Source organism: Uloborus diversus, chromosome 1, assembly GCF_026930045.1.
Source record: "Uloborus diversus isolate 005 chromosome 1, Udiv.v.3.1, whole genome shotgun sequence".
In the NCBI taxonomy this organism is placed as follows: Eukaryota; Metazoa; Arthropoda; class Arachnida; order Araneae; family Uloboridae; genus Uloborus; species Uloborus diversus.
Window position 1 is genome coordinate 233,927,720 of NC_072731.1, and position 24,300 is coordinate 233,952,019.

Below are 24,300 nucleotides of genomic sequence, written 5' to 3' on the forward strand. Positions count from 1 at the left end.
ATCTTTATCAACTACAAGGAATGTTTATTATCACTATTACTAGGAAGCAAACTCTAGCTTGTTTTAAAATATTTTTTGAACCCTAAAACTGTAGTTGTTTTTAACTTCAAAAAAGTTGTAATGATGTCTCAATTTTCGAGTTTCGAATCGTGCCCGATTTCTTAAGTCAGAATTTTGGGTCCTTACTTGGGAGTATACTTGATTTAGAAAAAGTCTTTTTTTTTTATATTTTGAAGGTATCCTTTACCTTCAAATTGCTGTCCTTAAATTTGTTCTCAGTCTTTCAAGTTCTCCCTAACTTTTCCTTTTTTATTTACGGAGCTATTCTTAATTTCAGATATCCGGTAATGAATTTCGATTTCCATATGATGCTTCTCTATTAAATAGTTCAGATTTACTTGCAAACCACCAATAATACTTCGTACACAATTTTAATTAAACCCATTTTTACTTACTTCTATATCTAATATATAGAAGAAAGCATTTGATTCGTGCAAATTTCGAATTTTGAAGGATTCGAACAATTTGAGGTGTGCTGAGTCCATTTTGACCATTTTTGGAAAATGTCTGTGTGTGTGTGTGTCCTTATGTGTGTAACTGGTTTTTTGTGGCCGCTCTACAGCAAAAACTACCTCATGAAATCAAACAAAATTTGGTACACATATGTGTCCCTATGTGAACTTGGGCCCATTGCTTTTTGGCACAAAGTCCTCAGAGGGGTTTTGGCGCAATAGAACGTTTCTTGATTTATGCGGTTCTGCTGTTCCCCAGGAAGTAACTAGCGAAATGAAACAAAATTTGGTTCATATGTGTCCCCTAACATGTGCAGGTGCTGATTAAATTTTAGTGGTAATAGCTCAAACGGGGGCTGAGCTATAGAACTTTTTTGCCGTAACGTGTGACTTCTATCTCCAAGAAATAATGAACGGAATTAAACACAAATTTATTGACAAGTAGCCCTTAGAGGTTATAAGAGCCGATTCTATTTTGGCGTCAATAGCTGAAAAGGAGGTGGTGCAATCGAATGTTCTTTCTTTCCTATTGCGAGTGCTATATCTCAAGAAGTAATGCTACATTCTAGATGAAAATTGGAATAAATGTGGACCTATATGTAAACAGGCGAACAGGCGTTGGTTCAATTTCGGCGCCAATCGCTCCAAGAGGGGATGATTTTTTTTAATGTGAATAAAAATAGCTTTTTTAATGCAACTATAAAAAAAGATAAATCGTAATAGACTGTCGTCTACGTATTTCACGTAATTTGAATTTTTAGGAAATAATCGGAAATATTACCTTAAAAATTTAAAATTTTAACTGTTGCCATCTTATCTTTTTCAACAAATAAAACATCTTATTAATTCTAGCAAAGCTTTTAAAATAACTTTCAAGTTTGCTCTTTGCTTTGCTTTTGCGAGAATTCGAAAATTGGGACGGACATCATGTTTTTGTGTGTCTATTTTTTTTTTTTTTTGAGCAATCACGATTGCTTATTGCTTTCATTTGACCGTCTTTGATGTCCGGTTTCTTTTTCAGGATGGACCAGGGGCCTCTGCAGCACTGCCATCCACCGGAGAATGGAGCTGCTCCTCTACTCCTAGCCTCCACTAGCAGCACTGTCCACCGGAATCCCTCCTCCTAGGCGGTGGCGTCCATATCCTGCATACACACACGTCTACGCAAAAACAAGTCCTTACACACACACACGTATCCGCCCAGGAGGAGGGTCAGGCTTGGGAGACATGTGAGCCGTTTCTAGAAACAATAGCCTCCAATGAGTAGGTTCCTGTCGCAACTCGCGATTGCGAAAAACATAATTCGAATTCAAAGTGTCAGAACTCAAATTAGATACACACGCCCACATATATATATATGGATATATATCTATACAAATCTTTTTTATTTTTTTTCTGGGAATACTGCTTTCTCGTCAAGCATAGGGAGGAATCAAAATTCATAAGAAAAATACAGAAGAAAGTTTCGTGATGGCCGCAGCAGACTAGTTACACATGCCTCTGAAACAAGGCTAATTACCGAGACTTTCAGAGTAAATATTCGCATAAAAAATTTAAAAAAAAACTTGCGAGAAAAGAAGTGTTTTTTGTGATTATGGTCGAATCTTTTCCGAGATGAAAAACTAATATAGAATAATATCTTATGTCTAAATACCTAGACATTATTATAGTTACTAAGAAGCCCGATAATAAACAGTATGTTCCCGGAATTAAAAATGAAGAAAACTGAAATACCAAGACACTTTTTAGCCTTAACGATCAGGCTTTTTCATAAGAGGCAAACTTAAGTTTCATTTTTTGTCAGAGGATTATTTCCCTTCGTTAAAAATTATGCTCAGTTTTCCACTAAGAAATACACTAAATATAGCAGCAAATTTACTACATCCACCTTAATGGGTATATGGTTAACAAATCTAATTGCGCATCTACTAGTACCTTTAGGTTTGTGAAATGTCGAACTTATTTCATGGCAAAAGGTTCATCACTTTTTAAAATGCGTTTTCTCAGAAAACAAGTGTTTGGGAAATAAGCCGTCCCGCTATTTTTATTGGAAGTTAAAACTCTGACTCTAATGTTAATTTTGATTCACTTTATTTTTAAATCTCATAATAACCCCCCACCCGCATAAAAACAAAAAAACAAAAACAATATTTATTTTTGTGGATTTATTCCTTTACATATTAAATACATATTTACAATTAAAGCAATGAGAAGCAAAGGGAAGTAAGTGGACATTTTGAAGTTTTGAGTTAAACGTGTTTAAAGATAAGTTCCTACGTAGGATTTTATATATATTATTTTCTAAATCATGCTGTATGAAAACACTTACCAATACTTCCTCTACCATCTTTGGCCCTAAGACAGATGAGAGGTTAACCTACCATTTGCACGGGTTATCTCCAAATTTTTAATTTTGCCACTTACATCTCTTTGCTTCTCACTGTGTTTCAACAATTCCTCAATTGTGTTTCATGGTTTTTAACTCTGGCATGATTTTAAATGTAATTGAGTAGTGCATTATGACTTTGAAAGTTAAACTGCTTATAACTAAAAAAATTTAGGTGCCCTAGTGGCCTAACCGCTGAAGCAGTTGAGCTAAAATTTTAGATATGGGTTTTCGAAGATATGCGCTCGAGATTATGATGATGTCACAGTGATCAAAGGTTTGGAAACAGTGAACGAATATCAAAAATTTCAAAAGACAGCACTTAGTTTTCTACCTCAAACTGATCAGCGTATTAAAAAAAACTACAAATGACAGTGGAATGAACGGCGTGCGACGAAATTCGATCAATGACAAATTCGAACACCGACTAAAAAAACTGTCCACTCCGTATTTTCAAAGCCTTTTCCTCGAGTAATGATTTGCACGTTGTTTAATGACTGGTTTTACTTCAATTGCTGTCGAACCCCGTAAGTTATGGAAAGTACGAAGAAAATTTGCCTCTCTTACATTTTCACTAATACTAAACATTATCATCTTTGCAAATGCTTTAAGCGTGCAATTTTCATCACACGCCACTCGTTCCAACACCATTCGAGGTTTTTCAACAGCAGACCAGTTTGCGGAAAGAAGTGGGTTCTGTAATTTAAATTTATTATTGATGGAACCGTAATCGTGTGCATTGTGCTGTTTAAAATCATATCGAGTACTTATGCTCAAATACCGTACCTAAAATTTTGGTCCGATTGGTTAAGCGGATTGCCGTTACGACTTCATATATAGGAAAAGTTTTTTCAGCACCCTGTATTAATATATAACATTCAACAGTCATATACATAATATTTAGCAAATTTAATGCACATGTCAGTTTAAATGCCAAGTCCTTTTCCGCTTACCCTCTTGAATCTACACTATTTCAGTTCCGTGACGAGTCTCTCCATGGGTCGGGCACAAGTTACTGGTAAAAATCTTTTTTTTTTTCAGGATGAAATCTATTACATTTTATCTTATGTTTACAAAAATGTTTGGTTTTGTAAAAAGCACTTTAAAACCACATAGGTTCCTTACTTCACCGTTCTGGTCAGTTACTGGCATTGATAATGATTTACACAAACAGTAATTGACCGCCCCTTATTCCCAGCAAAAATGGTTATTGAATGAAATTTTCAAGTTTTAACTTAGAACACGTGGATGATCAGCATATCTCAGTAAATGAATCTGTAGAATTAAATTTTAACATTTCATGTTATGACATCTTTTGGAATTTTAAAGTCTCCGACTCTTGACTCCTTTATCCCAAAGTAAGTCCGACTCCGACTTCGCAAACATTGGCAGAGTAACGGACTTAGAAGGAAAATGGCCGATTCAAAGACTTGAATTTTTCCGAGTCTTCGAAATAAAAAATTTGGAATCCAAACTCTGAATTTTTTACCCAAAAATGAGATTGACTCCGACTCCGTAGCCGTGGCTTTTACAACGAAATAATTGTTGTTGATGATATTTGAGTCATTCCATTTCAAATCAGGCAGGCAGGTATGAAAAGTGGCATATGACCATCACCGAATTTTTTGAAAAAAATGCAGTAGTTACAACTAAGGGACATATGAAATATCCCAAAAGGATTTTGTAAGAATTTTTTTTTCCTTCAGTTACAGCATATTAAAATTCTGCACAAAATCCGCCATTTGGGAAAAAAACCGGCAAAACACTCCATTTCAAATGGACACTCTCTCTATTTCAAATGTATTTAACCTATTTGAATAATTCTTTTTTCTAAAAAGAAATAAGCACCCATATATCCTCTAGACATCGTTTTTGAAAGTTTAGTTAGGTTTTTTTATAAAGAAAAAAAAATTCATTTTTGCCGCGAAAAAACTGCATTTTTACCGATTTTATTTTTTTCTCCATGAAAAAAAATGTTTTTTTACTAAACGGAGATGGCAGTCTAAAACCCTTATATGATAGTTTCATAACAGATTTTATTAAAATTCTTGGATGCATACAGCCTCAGAAATAAACTTTGAAATTTTGAAGATTTTCAAAAATTAGCGATTTTTGAAGTGATTTTACTCAAAAAACAAATTTTTTAAAAATTTAAAAATTGGCTCATTTACCCCATATACTGCTTTGACAAGTGGATAGACACCGCATCCCGTATTTTTGCACATAAAATGTTTTATGATTTTTTGAAAGTGACCTTATCGCCCATTGCATGCATGTAAGATAAAAATGTCTAATAATTTCAGTAACTGAAATTATGATTATATTAATGCCTAATAGCTACAATAACGGTGAACTTTATCAGGAACAACTAAAATCTTACTGAAAGACAATAATATATCAGTAACAAACCGCTTTATATAATGCGTCTGCCCGTTCGCCATTTGCATTCTCAGTTGAACCAAGAATTTGGTGAAATTAAGAATTTGCTAATTGCAAAAACTTGGACTAAACTAGGTAAAGAGTGCATATTCTTAAAGCATCATGGATTAAGCAGACCATTGTTAAAACATTAAAATCTTTACTTTTAACATTGTATAAACCTTAAAACATTACTTTAGTTTTCCATTTGGAACGCTTAAGAAGGAAAAAAATGCTAAAGTTACATTAAAATAATAAATTATTGGGTTAATCTAACTTTACGGGAACCTTATAGGGTACTTTTTACTTTTTAGAAGCAGATGAAACATTAATAAGAAAAATTAATAAGTTTGCAGCAGTCAATCAAAAAAAAAAAAGTAGCTCAGATGTCTCAAAACTAGTCACCTTTCTTTTTATTTTTCATGATTGGGCAGTTTAAGAAATATAAATATATTTTTGAAAGGTTTATGCCTTTTAAATGATATCTGTTTTTTAAAATTATCAACAGTGCAAGCAACGAACAAAATTAGCTATAATTTTTAAAAGATCCCTAAACTGTGCATTTTTATTTAATTGCACAGGAGAAAATGCCGGTCAAAAAAAGGGCTGATGTATTTATCGAGAGGTTTTTTATCATTTTATGCAATGGTGTCTTTATGCTCTACATTGTATTCAAACTTTTAAAAAATATTAGATCAAACATATCTTGAACTTTAAAAAAAAAAAACTTTTAGAACAACAAATGCGAATTCTATGCTTTCGATATTTTTAAGAAATTCTTTTTACAAAAACATCCAGAGAAAGCAAAATTAAATTTCTTTATTTGGCGGCATGAAAAGCTTTATGAAAGAAATCCGGGCATTAAATTGAAGTAAAGAGAGGAAAACATTAGTTATTTTCTTTTCAATAATAGCATTTTTTTATAATCTCACTTTTTTCATTCACTCAAAAAGAAAATACTTTACAAATCCGTCGTTTTTAAAGTAATATTATTGTTTCCTGGTTAGTAAGTCTATTAAGTTTTTAACTTGTAAACTTAAAAAGGGAATTTTTTGGTACATTTTGACTCTGAATTTTTTTTCTTGATATTTATAGGATTTAATTCTGATCATTTCTTTTTCTGTTTTAGAAATAGCGGTAGTTCCGTACGTAGCTGCAATTTCAGAGCTTGCCGCTCTGATCTTATGAGAACAGGGAAAAATATCTCTCCATAAAAAAATTCTAAAAGGATTCCTTTTAAAAGCAATTTCTAGGTTTTCAGAAACAAAACTAAAATTATATTTATTTGTAAAATGATTAAAAGAGGTACCGTATTAGGGGAACAAAAATGTAAACTAATGATTTTTTTTTTAAATTTTATATAGCGTTAAACGTACTTGATACTGCATTTGTTTCTAAAAAATCAAATTCGAAAATAGCTAACAGAAAAAATTCATAGTTTTTTAACGATGGCTTCTGCTTTTGATTTTGTACGGAGTCATTATTAAAAAAAAAAAGCCTACAGAAAGTGGAAACATGGTAATGAGTGTAATATTTATGTACTAATAAAAAATCAGAGTCTCCAAAACGCAGTTCTAAGATGTCGTTGATAGTGTTAAGAAGAGGCCAAGCCCCTTTAGAATTGTGCTCAAAGACATGGTCGTTGATGATTTTGAAATTTTTATAGGATGGGAAAAATTATTAAAACTAACTAATTTTATTTCTTAAACTTGAATAAATGTACTGTATTATTCCGAATAAACGTTATTTGTTTCTTTCTTTTTAACAGCAAATTTTTATTTTGTAACATGCACACTGTAAAAAAAAATTCGAAGCGTCACTGATTATTTTCATGGAACGTTCCCCCGTAAAATCAAGTATATTTGCAAAAAAGTTTCCTGAATTGCTACAAGTTGAACGAATGCAGACTTTTTACTGTTGTTAAAAATATTTTTGGCTACCGATTTAAAAACTGACTGAGCGCGTTAATAAGCATATCAAATTTAGTTCAATTACGGCCTGTCCAGATTGTTTAAGCTCCCAATGAGAGAGAAGAAGTTTCTGGATAGCTGCAGTTTTGCAAGGTGAGGAAGATGGTTGTTGTTTGCAGTACTGCCATAGCTTTGGCCATGGCTGCATCGATGCTTTTTGAGTTTTCTCAGTAAATCAGGAAGGTTCTAATCAATTACATTAAACGTACCTCATTTCTCTTGAAGGTTCCAGACTGGCTCTAACCGAGGAAATTTCCATATTCTTCAGTAATATTCAAGGATAATTTCACGAAGGTTACTGACTTTTAGCGGAAAACGTTCCTGGTTTTTGTAAGATATGTTCTATTTTCCAATTACGCTTCTGAATCGTTTTTACAGTGTAAGAAAACTTCCTTCATAGCTAACATGCGTGCTACGCATAAACTACTGCGCTCAAATTCACAAAAATACTATAACTTTTTCCAGCCAAAAGTACTTAAAGCTCCCAAAATTTCAAGGTTGCAGTGTAATAAAATTGTCTGCAAGTTTACCCTAAACATGACAATTCGTTTCACAAAGCTTATTCGCCATCATTTATGAAAACTTTTTGGGGAAATCCTAGATTCTCAGTATTTGGAACGTGGAAAATTTGCACAGACTAGTTTCAAAAGCATCAAAATGCACTTCTATGATACTTCATCCCTATCTGAGATGGTCCGAGGGAGACTCCTAGGGTCGTTTGACAGGGAAAGACCCTACAGTGTTATTTCAAAGAAAATATATCTTTGAAAAAGGATAAAAACTTTCCTTTCCAAATTTGTACCTAGGATGCGCTTGCTGATAATTTGCATGAAACCACGAGGGTACGTTGATCCTTCAACGGAAATTTGAGGTTTATCTTAAAGCTACTTATTTATTCATTTGTTTTCATTTTGATCAAGAAATTTAAAAAAAAAAATAAGTATAACTGTCCACTTATGAATGTGTTGAATATGCACTAAAGGCTTTAAAAATAATTTGTGTTTTCCTAGCAGCGTGTTATAAACGCGTTTCGTCAAATGCGAGCTAACACATATAAGTTAACACGTAATGAAATGTTCATCCCTTTACTTTTCCGATATTACAAATTGCTTTAACTCTTATTCTCTTATGAGTTTCCTTCTGTCTTTTAAAGACTCATTGTAGCTATATGCACTGCAAAGCATTTTCTTTGAAAGCAAACTAAACACTCTTATTAGCAAAGTACATTTCTCACAAATGCGAGACAATTTGTACTAGTACTTTATTCGCTAATTGGGTAAATAGTCACGCACAGCAGAATATTTAGGTCTTCATCCTAAGTCACAGACATAATTAAATCATCACGCACTTGGTCTTTAATAAGAACAGTATTTTATTTTCCTTAGTCGCGCCGTTTAGGGTTTGCATCTAAGGGAAACACTAGTTTCTATTTTAAAAGCACTTACTTAAGCTCTGATATTTGTGTATTAACATTTTATTCAAGAATTAGCAGAGTATTGTTGTTGGTAAAGAATTTTAGTTTTTTTTTTCCCTTTTACCTTCTTCGTATGGAGTACAGGAATTAATGTATTCGGTGAAAAATCTCGAATTTCGATCAACATTTTAATTTTATTCAACTTCGAATGATTGTTGAGTATTTCGTTCTGCATTTCTCTGCTTACTTACAAACGCACTGACAACCAAATATCCATTTTAACCCGGAATAACGTCGTGACGAATGTACGGGTGGACGTATCTCACAAAGTTACCTGCTTACTTAGTTTAGCTTACCTGCTTCGGGCTCCATGGTAGGGGAAAGTGGATTTTTCAAACGTTTGTAAACTTTGATAATGAATAAATATTGAGTTTGAAATAATACAAAAATCTCTTTTTTTTTGAAATTAAAGAACCCTGCTAGGAAATAAAACCGAAATTGTGATCAAAATCCAAAAACTACAATTTTGAGCGTTCTTCGAAAACCTACCCGCCCTACATGTTCAAGGGTCGGATATGGGCCGAAGGCTACAGACTAGACGGTTAGACGGCCTAGACGGTCACCGGGGGTGGCTTAAAGCGGAAAGGTCGTCCAAAGCGGGTAGGCCTTCGTATGCCCCCCCCCCCCCCCCGGTGTGTAAGCGACGATGCATACGTTTGTCGTGTTTACATTTACAACCCCGAGTTTTAATTAGTCCCAGCGAAGCAGCATTAAAGCGGCATGGCGAAACCAGGCTTAAATTTAAAAAAAAAAAAATACAAAACTTCTTTTTTTTAGAGATGTAATTTTTGATTTGTCGAAGATCAGCTTTTTTTTTTTTTTGACTGTCGTTAATATTACGTTATTCTGACACCATCCACCCACAAACTATGATAGTCATTCCGTTATTTTTTTTAAATTTAAGGTCATAATTATTGAAATAAAAAACGTGACTTTTCGCAAAGCGGATATACGATTTAATCATATATTTACGTATAGTTTCTTGACTCGTGTGCTACTTCGATGTTCTATTTCACTAGGACAAATAAAAGTTTAAAAAAGTTATTTTTTAGGATGGCATTTAATTTTTCTATTAATTTAATCAGTTATTTATTTATGTTCTATTAAAAAAATGTGTTAACTTTAAATTGGATACGTACGAATGTTTTGTATATATATTTTTTGTATTGGCAAGTAGCTAGTCAACTATTTTAACCATTTATCACTTCATATTTGATTGGCAAATGTACCAAATCACAATTAGTTAAGCTTACCTGCTTCGGGCTCCATGGTAGGGGAAAGTGGATTTTTCAAACGTTTGTAAACTTTGATAATGAATAAATATTGAGTTTGAAATAATACAAAAATCTCTTCATTTTGAAATTAAAGAACCCTGCTAGGAAATAAAACCGAAATTGTTGTGATCAAAATCCAAAAACTACAATTTTGAGCGTTCTTCGAAAACCTACCCGCTTTGGGCAACCCTCCCCTACATGTTCAAGGGTCGGATATGGGCCGAAGGCTACAGACTAGACGGTTAAACGGCTTAGACGATTGAAAGTTTGTGCGTAGACTCTGAGTGCGGTCCAGTTGTGCACCTTTTCCTTTGGTTACATTCGATTTTTCCAGAGAGGACGCTTACAGTTTTTTGGGGGCAAACAGGTGTTAGTTTCAGCTTAAAAAGTCGACTAAAATCAAATCATAGATTAGCAACCACTTGGTGATACGTTGCTAAATTGGCGGTTTATCGCTAATATAACGGTAAAAATGATTTTTTTCTAATTCAGTGTCAGTTTATCTATAGTTAATAAAATACATATTAAATCAACGTTGAAATTTGTCAATATTAAGAGCATATAGAGTTTTTTTTTTTTTTTTTGCTCAATCTCAGGAATTTTGTTGTTCTTTTTGCACGTTCCATATATGTTTTGGGCAATTTTAGTTATCAGACGCTATCAATAACCCTCCCCCCCCCTTTACATTTGAAACTACTCCAAACAAATGTGGGAAAAGTTATGTATGAAAGAAGTATTAAGTCTAACTCTTGGACATGAATACATGGACCAAATTTTTAAATTTATTTCAAACACAGACTATTTAATCGACGTACGATAAAGTAGTGTTGGATCCACATCACAGTCCATGAAATTCAATGAAGCAAGCCGATTTAACCAGAATAATTCTAATTATGATAAAAATTGAAGAAGCAAATTTTTGATCTCTTTCGAACATTAAAATGTGCATTTTGAAACGATACTGTTGCGTTGTAAAAATACTAAGTATTCACACTAGATATTAATGTGTTTGAATGAAAACAAAACTGAACTTTGTATGTTTTGTAACCTCATAGAACCAACCTCAAAAGCTGTGTTTTCCTCACTGTAACCACACAATAGAAGTGGTAGTTTTCAGGTTTTCTCTCTTTCGCTCTCATCTTTTTTTAACAATAAACAACAAATAACTTTATAGAAATTTTTTGCAACTAATTAAACACATAAATACTTTAGAAAAAAGACAATTAAAAGGGGTAACTCGATAAGAATTTCTATTGAAAGAATGCAAAAATAGAGTTCCTTGCAATAATGTCTTTTGTGGTTATTTTTTACTTTTTTCGGAGTGTTCAGAAAATATTTAAAGATGTAAAAAGCCTTTCTTTCATTTTGTGTAATAATACATGTGAAAAGCCTTACCTCGAATTATATTTTATAAATTAACAATAATGTTACGATGAAACTGCAAATTAAATTTTACATAAAACATTTACATTAGTTGCATTCTTTCTACAGTAGGTAAGTAATTAAAGAATATAAATACATTTCGACGTTTATTAATCTGTTTATAACCACGGTAATGTATAACTGAATCGATTATTTCAGAAAGGGCGTAAGTCTAGTGGATTCCCGTAGGACTTACGCCCTTTCTGAAATAATTGATTCAATTTCAAACGGCTGCTATTCGGTTCTTGCAGTAATTTCTTTAGTGCTTCTTGTTCACGTTTTTGAAATAGTTAAGAAAAAAGTTCTTTAAATTTGAATTATATTTTATAAAGTAACAATAATGATTAAATGAAAACTGTAAATACTTTTTTACTTACAATAATGACATTAATTGCGTTATTGATGTAGTACGTAGTTAACATAGATAAACAGAAAATCGTGTCAACATTTACTAGCCCATTTATAAGCGCAGTAACATATAATAGTAAACTGCTGCTGTAGCTAAGGGAACCATAAAGTAGCAGCAGCTGTTCCAGAGTTACACTGAATAACGTACAAGCTGATTAAACGTAGCAACATATGCCTATTCAATGTTACCAAAAGTCTTTTAGAATAAGTTTGACTTTTTTAAAGTTCTAATTGTGGTAATTTGCGTAATTATGTTTCTTGGGAAGAAAGAAAAATGCACGGCGAAGGAAATACCCCTTGCATTGCAATTTTAAATGACCAATTATTGCTGCAGACCAGTGGAATACATTCGTACATAGTCGCAATTTGACAGAGATACATTGTAGCTATATTATCAGTAAAGTGGTTACATTAAATTTCGTCTAGAGTAATTAGCAGTAAATGCTAATCTCATGTTCATTTGTGCAGTCTCTCTACATCCTAATGCGGTCTGTCTAATTCATAAGCTAATTTACTAGTAAACCTTAGTTAAATTTTCTGTTTTTTCTAAATGGTTTTTCACTGGAAAATAAAACCCTCTTCGTTTCATGTTTGCATCCAGTGAAATGAATTTATTTCTTTCTTTGCGTCATTTACATTAATCTTATTAATGACTTATTTTATCTTTTTAGTGCCTGGTTAATTAAAAAACTAATTTGGAAATGAGCTCTTCATTTAAGCTTTTAAAAATAATTACGAGTGTGTGTCACCAACTGTCACCAAATACTTTTTTTAATCTAATATACTCCTAATTTCTTTTTTCAAAAACCCTTTTTTAGTATTTTAGATGTCGCCAACAAATCAAGGTGCAATTAAAAAATCCTTTTTTTTATTGCAGCTTTTTACATTTTTAAATATTTTGTCTGTATATGTCCTGGAATGAAGTCATAGTTTATAAGTGAGCGTTAAAACGTTTTGCGAAGGAAGCAAAAAACCTCAAATAATTAATTAAAATAAACGAAAGAATTTACACACATTAGTCTCTAATGCCACAATAATACGAGTAAACCGAGTAAAATTGATTGACATATAGTGAAAATTTTATGCAATATTTTTTTACTTGTTATTATAACGTTTGCTCAAGCGTGTGTGTCATGTACCACTATTGCACAAAGTTTAGGAATCTGATGCAATAGTGAAAATCGGTTTTTGAATGTCTTCCCGATTAAAACACAACATTCCACTTCGCACAAAGTAAATAAAACTCCCAATTTTCATTTCGTATCATTTTCAAGTATTGCGAGTAACCAAACTTATATTGCATATGTTTCTTATTGATATTGATGAAATTTCCTTTAAGCCGCAACTCTAGTGTTCTCCAAACAAAGCGAATGTTTCATTCTACGGGGTTCAATAGTTGCAGAACACGAGTACATGGTATTGTACTCTCCTCTTTATGCTTTACTAGTTTTCTGGAAACCCAAGATGACACGAGACGTGAGAGATTTTTCGATAAGATATCGATCGGTATCTCCTTCCACTGACAAGAAGAGTGTAAGTGTAGTGTAGTTACGGAGATTCACGCTCTCATATTGGAGGGGAGAATTAATTGTGTAAATAACGGCTTCTGTTAGAGGGGAATTATTAAAATTGAAAGCCGTTTAACATATCAGGAGTATTGATTTTTTTTTGTAAAATACTCATGTGATGAAGCTACACTAGGATGGTTCAAAACAACTTTTTTCCAGCTAGAGTCCAGGACACCCCCTGGGGGGGGGGTGCCCTTTACCCTTACTAATAGTATTGTGCTGTAAAAGTTTTAGCTTCTTTCTCGAATTTTAAGACGTTGCTCAATGACCCCTCAATTTAACATTAGCCGCAGGATAGAAAATATCACAAATTTAGAAACATTTACTTTCCCCAGCTTGTTTTTTTTTTTTTTGTAATAATTATTTTATTGCAATGTATATGCATAATACTCGTGTATATTATAATATGTAGCGTTGTGATTTCATTTCAGTGTATTTTTTAACCCCCCTCCCCATGATGATGAAGTGTGGGGGAGGGGGTTGAGCACCCTCTTTCATTTTAAATAGGAAGCTAAAATTTATCCAATATATTGCTATCCACAAGTCTAAAAATATTGAGTGGTGTCCTGGTATCAAGGAGATCTCTACACCATTTTAGCATTAAAAAACTGAGTAAAAATTTCATAATTTACTTTCGCTTTTTAAGATTATCCAAATGATTGTTAAGATTTAAAAATATTAGAAGAACATTGGTAAGAAATAGCACAGAATTATAAAGGTTGTAAAAATAGTAAACGAAAAATGCAATTACATCTATTATCTTCTAAAGGTTGGTGCATCGCTCGAAACGTTCCCGGCTATTATAATAAATGTGTGTATGGTCAAAACGCATCCTCATATATATAATAGCTAATGATCGAGTAACGCTCCTAACGTGATCAACAATGAAACTCGAGCCACGGCATGAAAATTTGATAATATGTTTTGGTAATGTTTAAAATGCTGGGAAAAGCTTTACTGCGATAAGGCGGAACTAGATCCGGTAACTTTTTAACCGTCTAACTTTTAAGATTGTCATTTCAGGGGAATGACGAAACGAAAAAGTGGTCAACAATGAGCGCTATCTACTGGAGTTTAGGGTTAATTCACTGGATTAAGGGTTAAAATGTCAATTATCAAAATATCACCAAACAGGCAATTGCTTCGTTCAAATGTAGAAGGAATTTTTACCCGTCATACCTTGACGGGCGATTTTCTAGTTAGTATTACTTGCAAATATTATTTTCGTCACAGAAAAAAAACCTTTTCAATACCACTTAAAGCATTTTCGTAGAGAGAAAACTAATTTGTAACTTCGCGAATATTAAACGTACATAATTTTAACTTTCTGTGTGCACGTATTCGATGTAACTTTCCTTCTTCCAATTTTAAGTTCATAAATGTTTGGCGACTGTTCAAAATAAAGGAATGATAATTTCGTTTTGAGTTAAAAATACAATATATACCTTTAACAAAAACATAATTTTACTAATAGACAGCACCAAAAACAGCTTTTTTTTGTGAAATAAAAGTGTGAACTCACAATTTTAATTATTAATGTGAGTATCGAACCTTGTAAAGAAAACATGCAAAATATAACTTGTGTATCTTACCTCTTCTCGTTTGGCTTTCTGGAGTTGATAGAGTTGAAGCTTTGATGACTAATGGTATACCTCTGCCTTTCGCATTTACAGCGTACAGTGTTAAGGTATAAACAGATCCAGGACTGAGTCCACGGACGGCAAAATCAGCAGTCTGTGATGTCAGGTTGAGTAGAAGATTTGAGTCGGGTCCACGAACTTCCAAATGAAAATACTGGTTGAGACCACCATCTTTTCCTTCGTAGCAGGACACTCTAAAGAAATGCTCTGTTTCTTGTCCAATGCTACAGTTGTGTACAGCAGAGGGTGGTTCTGGAAGGAAGGTAGATTTAGAAAAATATATGTTTTAGAAATATTAAAAAAAAAAAAATACTAAAGAGTAACCAATGTGTAGAGAAATGAAAGGAAGTATTACTAGGTTAATTCACACAAGATTACAGAAAACTTGTTCTAAAAATGTTGGGCGAAGTAACGCTGCAATACTTCATGTACTGCCAAACATTTACGTAAGGGAAAGCGGGACACATGTTTTTTTTTATTATTTTTTTTTATTTTTTTTTAAGTCGTTATTTTTCAGAAAATATTATCCATTTCTCAGAGTAAAGATGTCTCCATGATTGAATACTCTGTTCTTTGTGCCATGGATTTTTTTTCAGATTTTTTTTAAAAATATTTCTTTACGGATTTTTAAATTTTTTTAATGTCTTGAATTGTTTACATGTGCCCCTATAGGGGGCACATGCCCTATAGGGGGCACATGAAATCACTTTTACTGTGCCCCTATAGGGGGCACAGTAAAAGTGATTTCATTAAGCAATCCTGATTGCTCAACAGAAAACCATTATGAAAAACATTTTTACGAAATGTATCAAAGACTTGACAAAACAGCTTCTTATGGAAGCAAACAGTTTCTTTTTACTTAGATGCGCATAACTGATTTTAATAAATTTACTTTAGAGACGAAAAATTTCTTACAGAAAGTCAAAAATGTTTCATGATTGTTTGCTTTGAAACAATAAATTCTAACATGTATTTCTATTTTTATTTATTTATTTATTTATTTTTTTTTTTTTTTTTTGCAATTTTTTGAAGTCGTATAAAAATAACACTTTTTATTATATCACCATCGTTTACAACATCGATTAGTTTTTCCAAACCATAGTTTAAATTTTCGGTAACAAAAACGTATCCGATGGTCTATGAAAATGATTTTATTTTAATCGGAGATTCTGAGAGGAAAATGCAAAACGGTTTAATCATTTGGAACTGAGAAATAATTTTGACTTACGCAATTTCTCTTGTCATTTGGTTTTAAAGTACAAATATGTTTCATTTAGTTAACAAGGGTAAAAATCTTAGTTTGATGGTGATACGTTATTGATTTACTTGTCAAAGAAAAGCTTTTTATTCTTATAGAACATACGAATTGTTCAAAGAGGCTGCCTAATGCTCGAAAATCATTAGAATAAACTGAACTAATTCAAATTAAATCAGGTCACTAGTGTTAAGTAACGGCAGGAATTTTATTTACTCAAAAATAATGGCCAAAACTGTTGGCACCTTTATCCTATTGCGACACTACGCTGTCAATTCCATCTTTAAAAAAGTTAGAAAATTTCTATCGGATCGAGGACTGAACCCAGTTACACTTAGTCGTCCATTGTGATATCCGCGATATCCGGTGTGTTGTCTGCGAATGGCTTGTTTTAGAGGTCCAAAAACATAAAAATCGAACAGTAAAATGTCTGTGGTGAAAGGGTGCACGGTGGATGTTCCAGCTCCAGCGTTTCCCACCGAAACTACTGAAATGTTGTTTTCATCGCATTGGCCGTATGCGGACGCATTTTAAAGCTCTGTAAAGCATTGGTTTCCTAGAAGCGAACACGCTTAGCGTCGGCGTCGTTCCACGCCGAGGCGAAAACTTGCTTCTTCTGCTCATGCGCGCCCGAGCCAATTCCGCGTTCGTAGTGGTCACGTCGGAATCCACTTGACTTTGATTTCAGCGTTATGGCAGTTCCCCGTTTCACGAACACGACAAGCAATGGGCCCAGGGTATGGGCCCCCTCCCTCTGAGTGGGCTCACGTGGTTAAAAAAGGACATGTTTCGTAGTGAACGATAACTTGTGTGACTACCTTCTCTTCGGCTTTAATCCACACTGTCACTATGTAGCATGAAACGTTGCGCATGCATCAATCTCTACCAATAGATAGTGTATCCATACATGCAGTTACGTGGCATCGTCTATCGTCTAATGTGAAGTTAGACGCACTGACCGGGTTTCATTTTAATGAACCTTATAGATTAAATATAAAACATTTTAAAACTTCACCTTGACTAACAAAAGACTCTAAGATCTATTTAATTGAATTATATTTTAACCAAAGAGTATAGATTTCACTTACTGATTAATAACAAATAGTGATAATCATGCTAAATTCTACAAAACATAGAACTGAATGTGCTCTGAGCTTATTTGTTACTATTTAATATACAATTCAGTTCCTTTTTAGATTTTGAATTGAAACGAAAACCGTACAGTCTTTTGTTCACAATGCGTGCCTTTTTGTTTTTGACAAAACCTAAATAATAAGCAATTGTTTAGAAACTTCCTCTGCTACAAAATATGCTAAACACTTAATTAACATGAAGCTTTTGTCGCACGCTAAAAAGCACCAAATTAATAAATGATAATATTCTCTAAAATATATTAAATAATAATAATAATAATGAAGAAACAAATTGCATGTTTTAGTTGTTTAATCGTGTGTCATGTAACGTAACAAAAAAATGGGTGACAATATGATTTATCAAAATTAGGGAATCACACATGATAAAGAAAAAGTGTGTAGTTTGATATGTGTTAAAAGAAGCAAGCTCAGTAAAAGGAAATTGCATTGAAATATGTTTTATATTCTGATTAATATCACTTAAAATGAATGATGGATGAAAAGTATAAGAAACATAATGAAGACGCTGTTTAGTAGCGCAGATGAAATAAATTGTCTTATGCCACAATGAACTATGCGATTTTTAAAAGTTCCGCCTTTACATGTGAATATGTTGCACATGTTACTTTCTGTCTTAAATTAACATAAATAAACATGTCAAGAATTACCTAGTTTATAAAATGCAAATACTTTTTTTTTTTTTGTATCTTTTTTATTAATCTAATTTTAATCTTCTCTTTGAAAAATAAACATTATGGATGATGGTTCATTCTGGCATAAGACCAACCAAAGAGATAAGTGACCAACGACGTTTTTATCTCTCTCAAAGACAAGGAAATATTCTTTCCGCAAACCTTCTACTGTCTTTTTCAGTTAGAAAAAAATAGTAAAATAAAATCATGCAGCGGGTGGTTATTCCGGCTCACATTTTGGCGTTTTCCAAACGCAACCCACCAGTCAATACCTGCAGGGATAACTACGAATAGGCATGGCATCCTTTGAAGTCCAACTCTGTTCCTCCCCCAGCAAGACAGCGTCCCGTAGTCCTGTTCTGACCTGGGAATGTAGTGAACCACGCTCTTTCTCCCAGATGTCGTTGTTGGCACCAGTTCTAAAGTTCCGAATGAAGAGTTGAACTCCCAACGGAATGTTACTTCTTCCGGGTCTGCTTCTACTTCACAAGCGATTTCCACTGGAAAATGCAGCATAGCACCATAGACGGTTTGTTGTCCACTCTTACACACAGGTGCAACTGCAGGAAATTATGAAAATAAATGTAATAATATGATTTTTGTAAACAGGACTTAGTTTTTAAGCGCACATGCATATTGTCAAAAATGAGTTTGCTACTGTATCATATTTGAAAAAAAAAATGTGTACTTAAAACTCAGTTAATACAGAGTACAAGACGTAAAAAAAATATTTTTTCATTAGGTAACATCACATCAAATAACATTCTGATTTATATTCTCATAGCTGGAACTATACCAAAGATGTATTCCGGTATACACGCAGTCAAGTTAAAATAAAAAAGGAATTGACTTGTGAGGATTCATTTATTGTAATTCGTAGACGCAGTTTTTTTGTCTACAAGGTATAGCAAAAAAAAAAAATCTGAAATATGGATCGTAACACAGTTGAAAATTCAAAAGAAAATTTTCTTTTCGAAAACCGATAATACGTAAATTTGGATTTAAATAGGTTTGTTTGAGTGTGTTTTAATTTGCTTCAACTGCATTCTCTAAACTATGTCCTGTGACATGATGAAAATTATGAGAAATAATTGGCCAATAAGTTGGTAAATGAAAGTTGGTAAATTTGAATTAACCAAAGTTCTGTGATATTTCTTCATACACAAGATGTTTCAAGACTTTCACTTTCAGATGTCAAAGTGAAAAATGCTAAACAAGGTAAGATATATTGGAATAAGTATTCTTAAAATTATCTGATCCAGTTGAAATAGCTTTTAAAAAGTTCTTCATTTGCTACCCAGTATGGGTTTTCGCCCTTCTTATATGAAGACTGTTTTATTTGCAAGCCCCCCCCCCCTTTTTATATACTCGCAATCGCTACTCAACTATGTTGTAAACGACATTAGTGGGACACCACGTTTAAAAAAAAAAAACGTTTGACAAAAAAAGGCAGCGAATACAACAAATACACAACACAGGGTCGTGCAAGGATTTATAGGTTGTTCTTATACAATATCTGGATTAGCAATTTCCCACATATGCAACTAGATTATTCCTGTGAAATCAAGAAAGACATCTATTGTGACCAGAAAACAATTCAGAAATATATTTATTTGAATTTGTTCAACCCATTTCCTTGAATGCATAATCTGGTATAAGCTATTGAAATTTTAAAAATAATCATGCATTTTTAATGAGTCATTGCCATTAATATTTTTTACAACGTTTAGAAAGCAAGATGATTTCAAAGTGCAACTAAACCATAATCTAATTCAGAAAAAAAAATACAGATCACTAGCGTGCCATTTTTTTATGAAGAGATGAGATAAAATGATTAAATGGCAAATATTCTTATTTATTTCAAGCACTTTTTAATTTTAATAACAATCGATGGTAAGTGTTAATCATAATAATGTAACTACGCAAACTCCGAACAATATCTTTATTGACATTTGTTTTGAATTTTTATCTAGGTTTTACGTCCGTTCTGTATTATGTATGATCCAATTTGTGGAAGGAAGGAAATGTTATCTTTGCTTTCCACATCAAAATAAACTACCTCAATCTTTTTCTGAAATATTTATTTTTCATGTATCGATCTTTAAATATTACTACGAAACAGTTATAAAGATTTAATGATTGTCTCAATAATAATAAATACTGTAAATATTAAGGATAAAAAAGTAATTTTATAAAACGTAATTAAATAGTTATGAACTATACATTTTTCTTGCTAACGAGCGCATATAAGCTAACGTTACATTGCGTCATTTCTGTAATATAATCCAATTAAAAGAAAGGTATTACATGAATTTTACAAGCCCGGTAGCAAAAAATGTGCAAGCCGTAATGTGCATCAGTGACTCTTTCAAAAGTCTACAGACTATGTTTAGTTTGGGGGAGAAAAAAATCCCATTAATAATTAATAATAAGTTTGTACAGTATTTTTAAGGTTTTAATACACAAGTAGCGTGTATTTGTATTCGCATCTCATTTTTAAGCATTTTTCGGTGACGATAAATCTAATGTCAGTTCATTTTGAGAACTATTTTATTTTTAATCTCCGTCGCATACTGCTGAGATAAATTATGCTACTGGGATTACAATTACAGTTAGTTAAGAAAGCATTGCATTTAAAAATCTCATTTTTTTGTAATAATTTAAATATTGAAGACTATTTCATTTTATTAATATTTAAATTTCTTCAGGAAACCTATTGTGTCAAAAATACTGATGGGTCATTCCATAGTGACTAACGTAACATTCGCAACTGATTTTCAAACTCTTTTTACTTTCACCGGGAGTAAAAATAAATGTGTTTTGTTTTAATATGCAGATTTAAAATGTTCATGGTGACTATTTTTCATTTCTACCAATAATTTGAAGCAAAATAAGCGCTGGCAGGTGTTTTTTCACCAAAAAAAGGGATCGTGACTAACGTAACATTTTTGCAACCCTGAGAAACAATGCTGATGTTACGAGGTAAAATTTTCTGAAACTTACACAGGCATTTAAAATTGGTCGATATATTTGTAAGAGGTAAACAATCTATTTTTAAAATTCTACTACAAATTTGTTACAGATGAATCTTTTTTGGCCTTAAATGGTACTTTTCCGAAAAACTGTGTGACTAACGTAACGTGACTAACGTAACCATCGAATAACAAGCAATGAATGTATATAAAAAACTTTTTATAACTAATTTCTTGCTCTTATATTACTTTTACACTTTTTAGGAACCCGCTTTGTGTTGTAATATGGTTCCTTCTTTACTTTTTTTCTATATTAGTGTAAGAAATTGATTAGAAGGATTCAGTTCAATTAACTCAATTTGAATGTACGAAAAAAAATAAAAGAAATAAAAAGAAACTGATTTTACAAACTGAAAAACATTATTCTTGGGCTAATTAAATCCTTAATATCTCTCTTTTAAAAAATTTACTTCATGCAAGTTGATAGTTTCACCGAATTCTAGTATTCTGCCGATATACCAGTTATCGTCATAAGAAACTCCGTAGTACTTTTCCAATGGCGTATTATATTTTAAGGTTTACTGATTTATCGAACGAATAGTGTTGCGCATCCTTTTGAATTAAAATGTAATATTGAAAAAAAAAAAAATATTCGAACGTTTTTGCAGAATGCATTTCAATTCCAGATATCACCGCAAATGTTTGAATTTCTAAATGATCATTCTTCCATTTTCTGAAATATATGGCAGTAGCACTTATTGTCACTGTATATTCAAATGTTTTTCAACGAGCAGCCGTTACTTCAATTTAGTAATAGGTGGAGATGTATTTTCTAAAAAAATAGAGGCGTTCTCTTTGTTAAGACTGTATTTCTATTATCTTAATTCTTAAGCTTGGATTCTTGTGTTGAATGCACATTCAGCAGAGTACTCATTTTGCTTTACACACATTTTTTTTCTTTCTTAATAATTCTTTAAATTGGAAATATCTTTATAAAGACCTTTAAAAAAGTATTTTTCTAAGTAAACAGAAGGTCTACAGTGCAATATTACTGGTATTTTTCACCCTTTATATTTTTAATCAATATAGAATGCCTACATATTCAAAATTGTTCATGAAAATTCACATTAAATTAAATAAGTTTTAAATATTAGCAGTCATTTTTAAAATGTTACGTTAGTCACATGCAAACTGTTACGTTATAGTCACACTAATTATTTTATATCTACTGATACTAAAATGAATATTTTGCACTTTTTAAGTAGATATGACACAGGTGTAAGAAAATAAAAAGTGCTGTTTGGTTCAATCATCTGGTTTAGTTTTTAAGCAGAAAATAGTACATTTTCGTGACTAACGTAACGTAAATATTTTCGGCGAAATAACCAAACTAATTAAAATACTTATCTTATAATGTATGCAAAAAGAACAGTCAATTTTATTGGGCCAACATCTAATCATTTAGAATAAACTTAGTTCTTTTAAAGATCTTCAAAAAAAAAAAATATTATACAAGAAAACTTAGACGCATGTTTTTTGCGTATGCTAAGCCTTTTCTACAACCTCGTACGTTTAGAGATAGAAGAAAAACACCGAATGAAATTTTTGCAAACTGTTATTGGATTTATGTACTAGAAAGTATGCTGAATGAAATGATAGGTCACAATTGATGCTTTGTGTCAAAAAATTTCTGAGGTTGAAGTTTACATTTCTATGGAATGACCCTGATCTTAATCAACAAGAAACTTGCTGAAAGTTGAATAAATACCTTTGTGCTTCAAAAGGGAAATAAGAAATAACAACGTTTAATTGCACTCTGCAATTTGTGCAATTAAACGATATCTTTTATTTTACAATATTTGCTATTTTTTACTGAGGATAACTAACTTTCAGTTAAGCCACCTGATCCTTTTTGTGCTATTATCCTACTATTTAAGTTTTAAATTATTTAAAAAAAATACAGGTGTTAAAACACTATTACTGAAACCTTAAGTAGCGAAAATAAATTTGCAGTTTAGAATATTATTTGGAATAAAGTGGAATAAAAAGGAACGCTGGACAGTTAATCTGAAATCCCTGATTTAATTACCATCATAAATAGCACTGCCACATATGTAGGCGGCATTCAATGACATTATAGCGTTTTGAAACCCTCCTTTATGATGTTCTAAAATAACCTCAGTAACCTTTTCGAAAACATCTGAACTTCAATTGTTTTATACAGACGTATCTCAAACCAATCGATAGAACGGTAAAAAAATTATCCTTGTTTTATTTTAAATGAAGCAGTGAAAACGGATAATCAAAACTGCATTTAATGGAAAAAAGTCGTCTTAAAAATGCTCTATGGAACTTATATTTCTTTTTTCGGTTAAATAAAAGAAAATTTTAAAAAACCAGTCGATTTCGTGAAAGTTAATATGATTCCAACCAGTGCTTTACTCTCTTTGAAGACAACTAGATTCAATACACTACTCAAGACTCGAAACGAAACTATTACAAACTTAAAAGATAGTTTTTGATATTTATGTCATTGAAGAACATAAACAACATTGTTTTTGGAAAAAAGGAAAGTTCTAACAAAACACGTCAGTCCCTTTTTATTACTTCAACCGTAAAATCGAATGGTGGAGGTGTCAGAAAGTAATATGCCCATCCCAGAAGAATTGAGATTTTGAATTCAAACATTTTTCAATATTCAAACATCTGGCTTGTTGTGTGTATGCATGTTATTTAAGGAACTGGTTCAATTGCATTAGTATGAACAACAAACACAAAAACCATTGGGTATTTTGGTTTTATGACTTGGGTAGTTTGGTTTTACTTGCTGATTTTTTTTTTTGGAATAATTTTGGGGCATATTTTTGGGGGTTAGATACCTCAAAAACACTTCACCAGTTTGGGTTTAAATCATTTAATTTATTGTAAAATATATCAGTTAAAAACATGACTTGTGTGTCTTTAATATTTTGGTAATCAAAATAATATAATCTTGTATTAATGCAAAAAAAAAAAAAAAAAAATGCTTGCAGCAAGCATTTGTGGCATTAATACAAGCATTTGTAAAAAAAAATTCTTGTATTAATATAAAAAAATGCTTTTAAAACATTAATTTTTAATATTTATACTTAGTTTTCTTCTGGATTGCAGGACATTGTTTGGTCGAATGGGTGAAC

General features: G+C 32.2%; 1 protein-coding gene across 1 annotated transcript in view; it reads right to left on the bottom strand.

The window, feature by feature from the left end:
- Window positions 1-24,300, bottom strand: part of LOC129219339 (neural cell adhesion molecule 1-like) — a 197,851-nt gene that overhangs the window by 96,189 nt on the left and 77,362 nt on the right. Inside the window, exons 7-8 of the mRNA XM_054853703.1 lie at window positions 18,425-18,712; window positions 15,025-15,324 (exon numbers count right to left, since the gene is read on the bottom strand). Of these exons, the coding sequence (XP_054709678.1) occupies window positions 15,025-15,324; window positions 18,425-18,712 (588 nt within the window). The remainder of the gene's footprint in view (window positions 1-15,024; window positions 15,325-18,424; window positions 18,713-24,300) is intronic.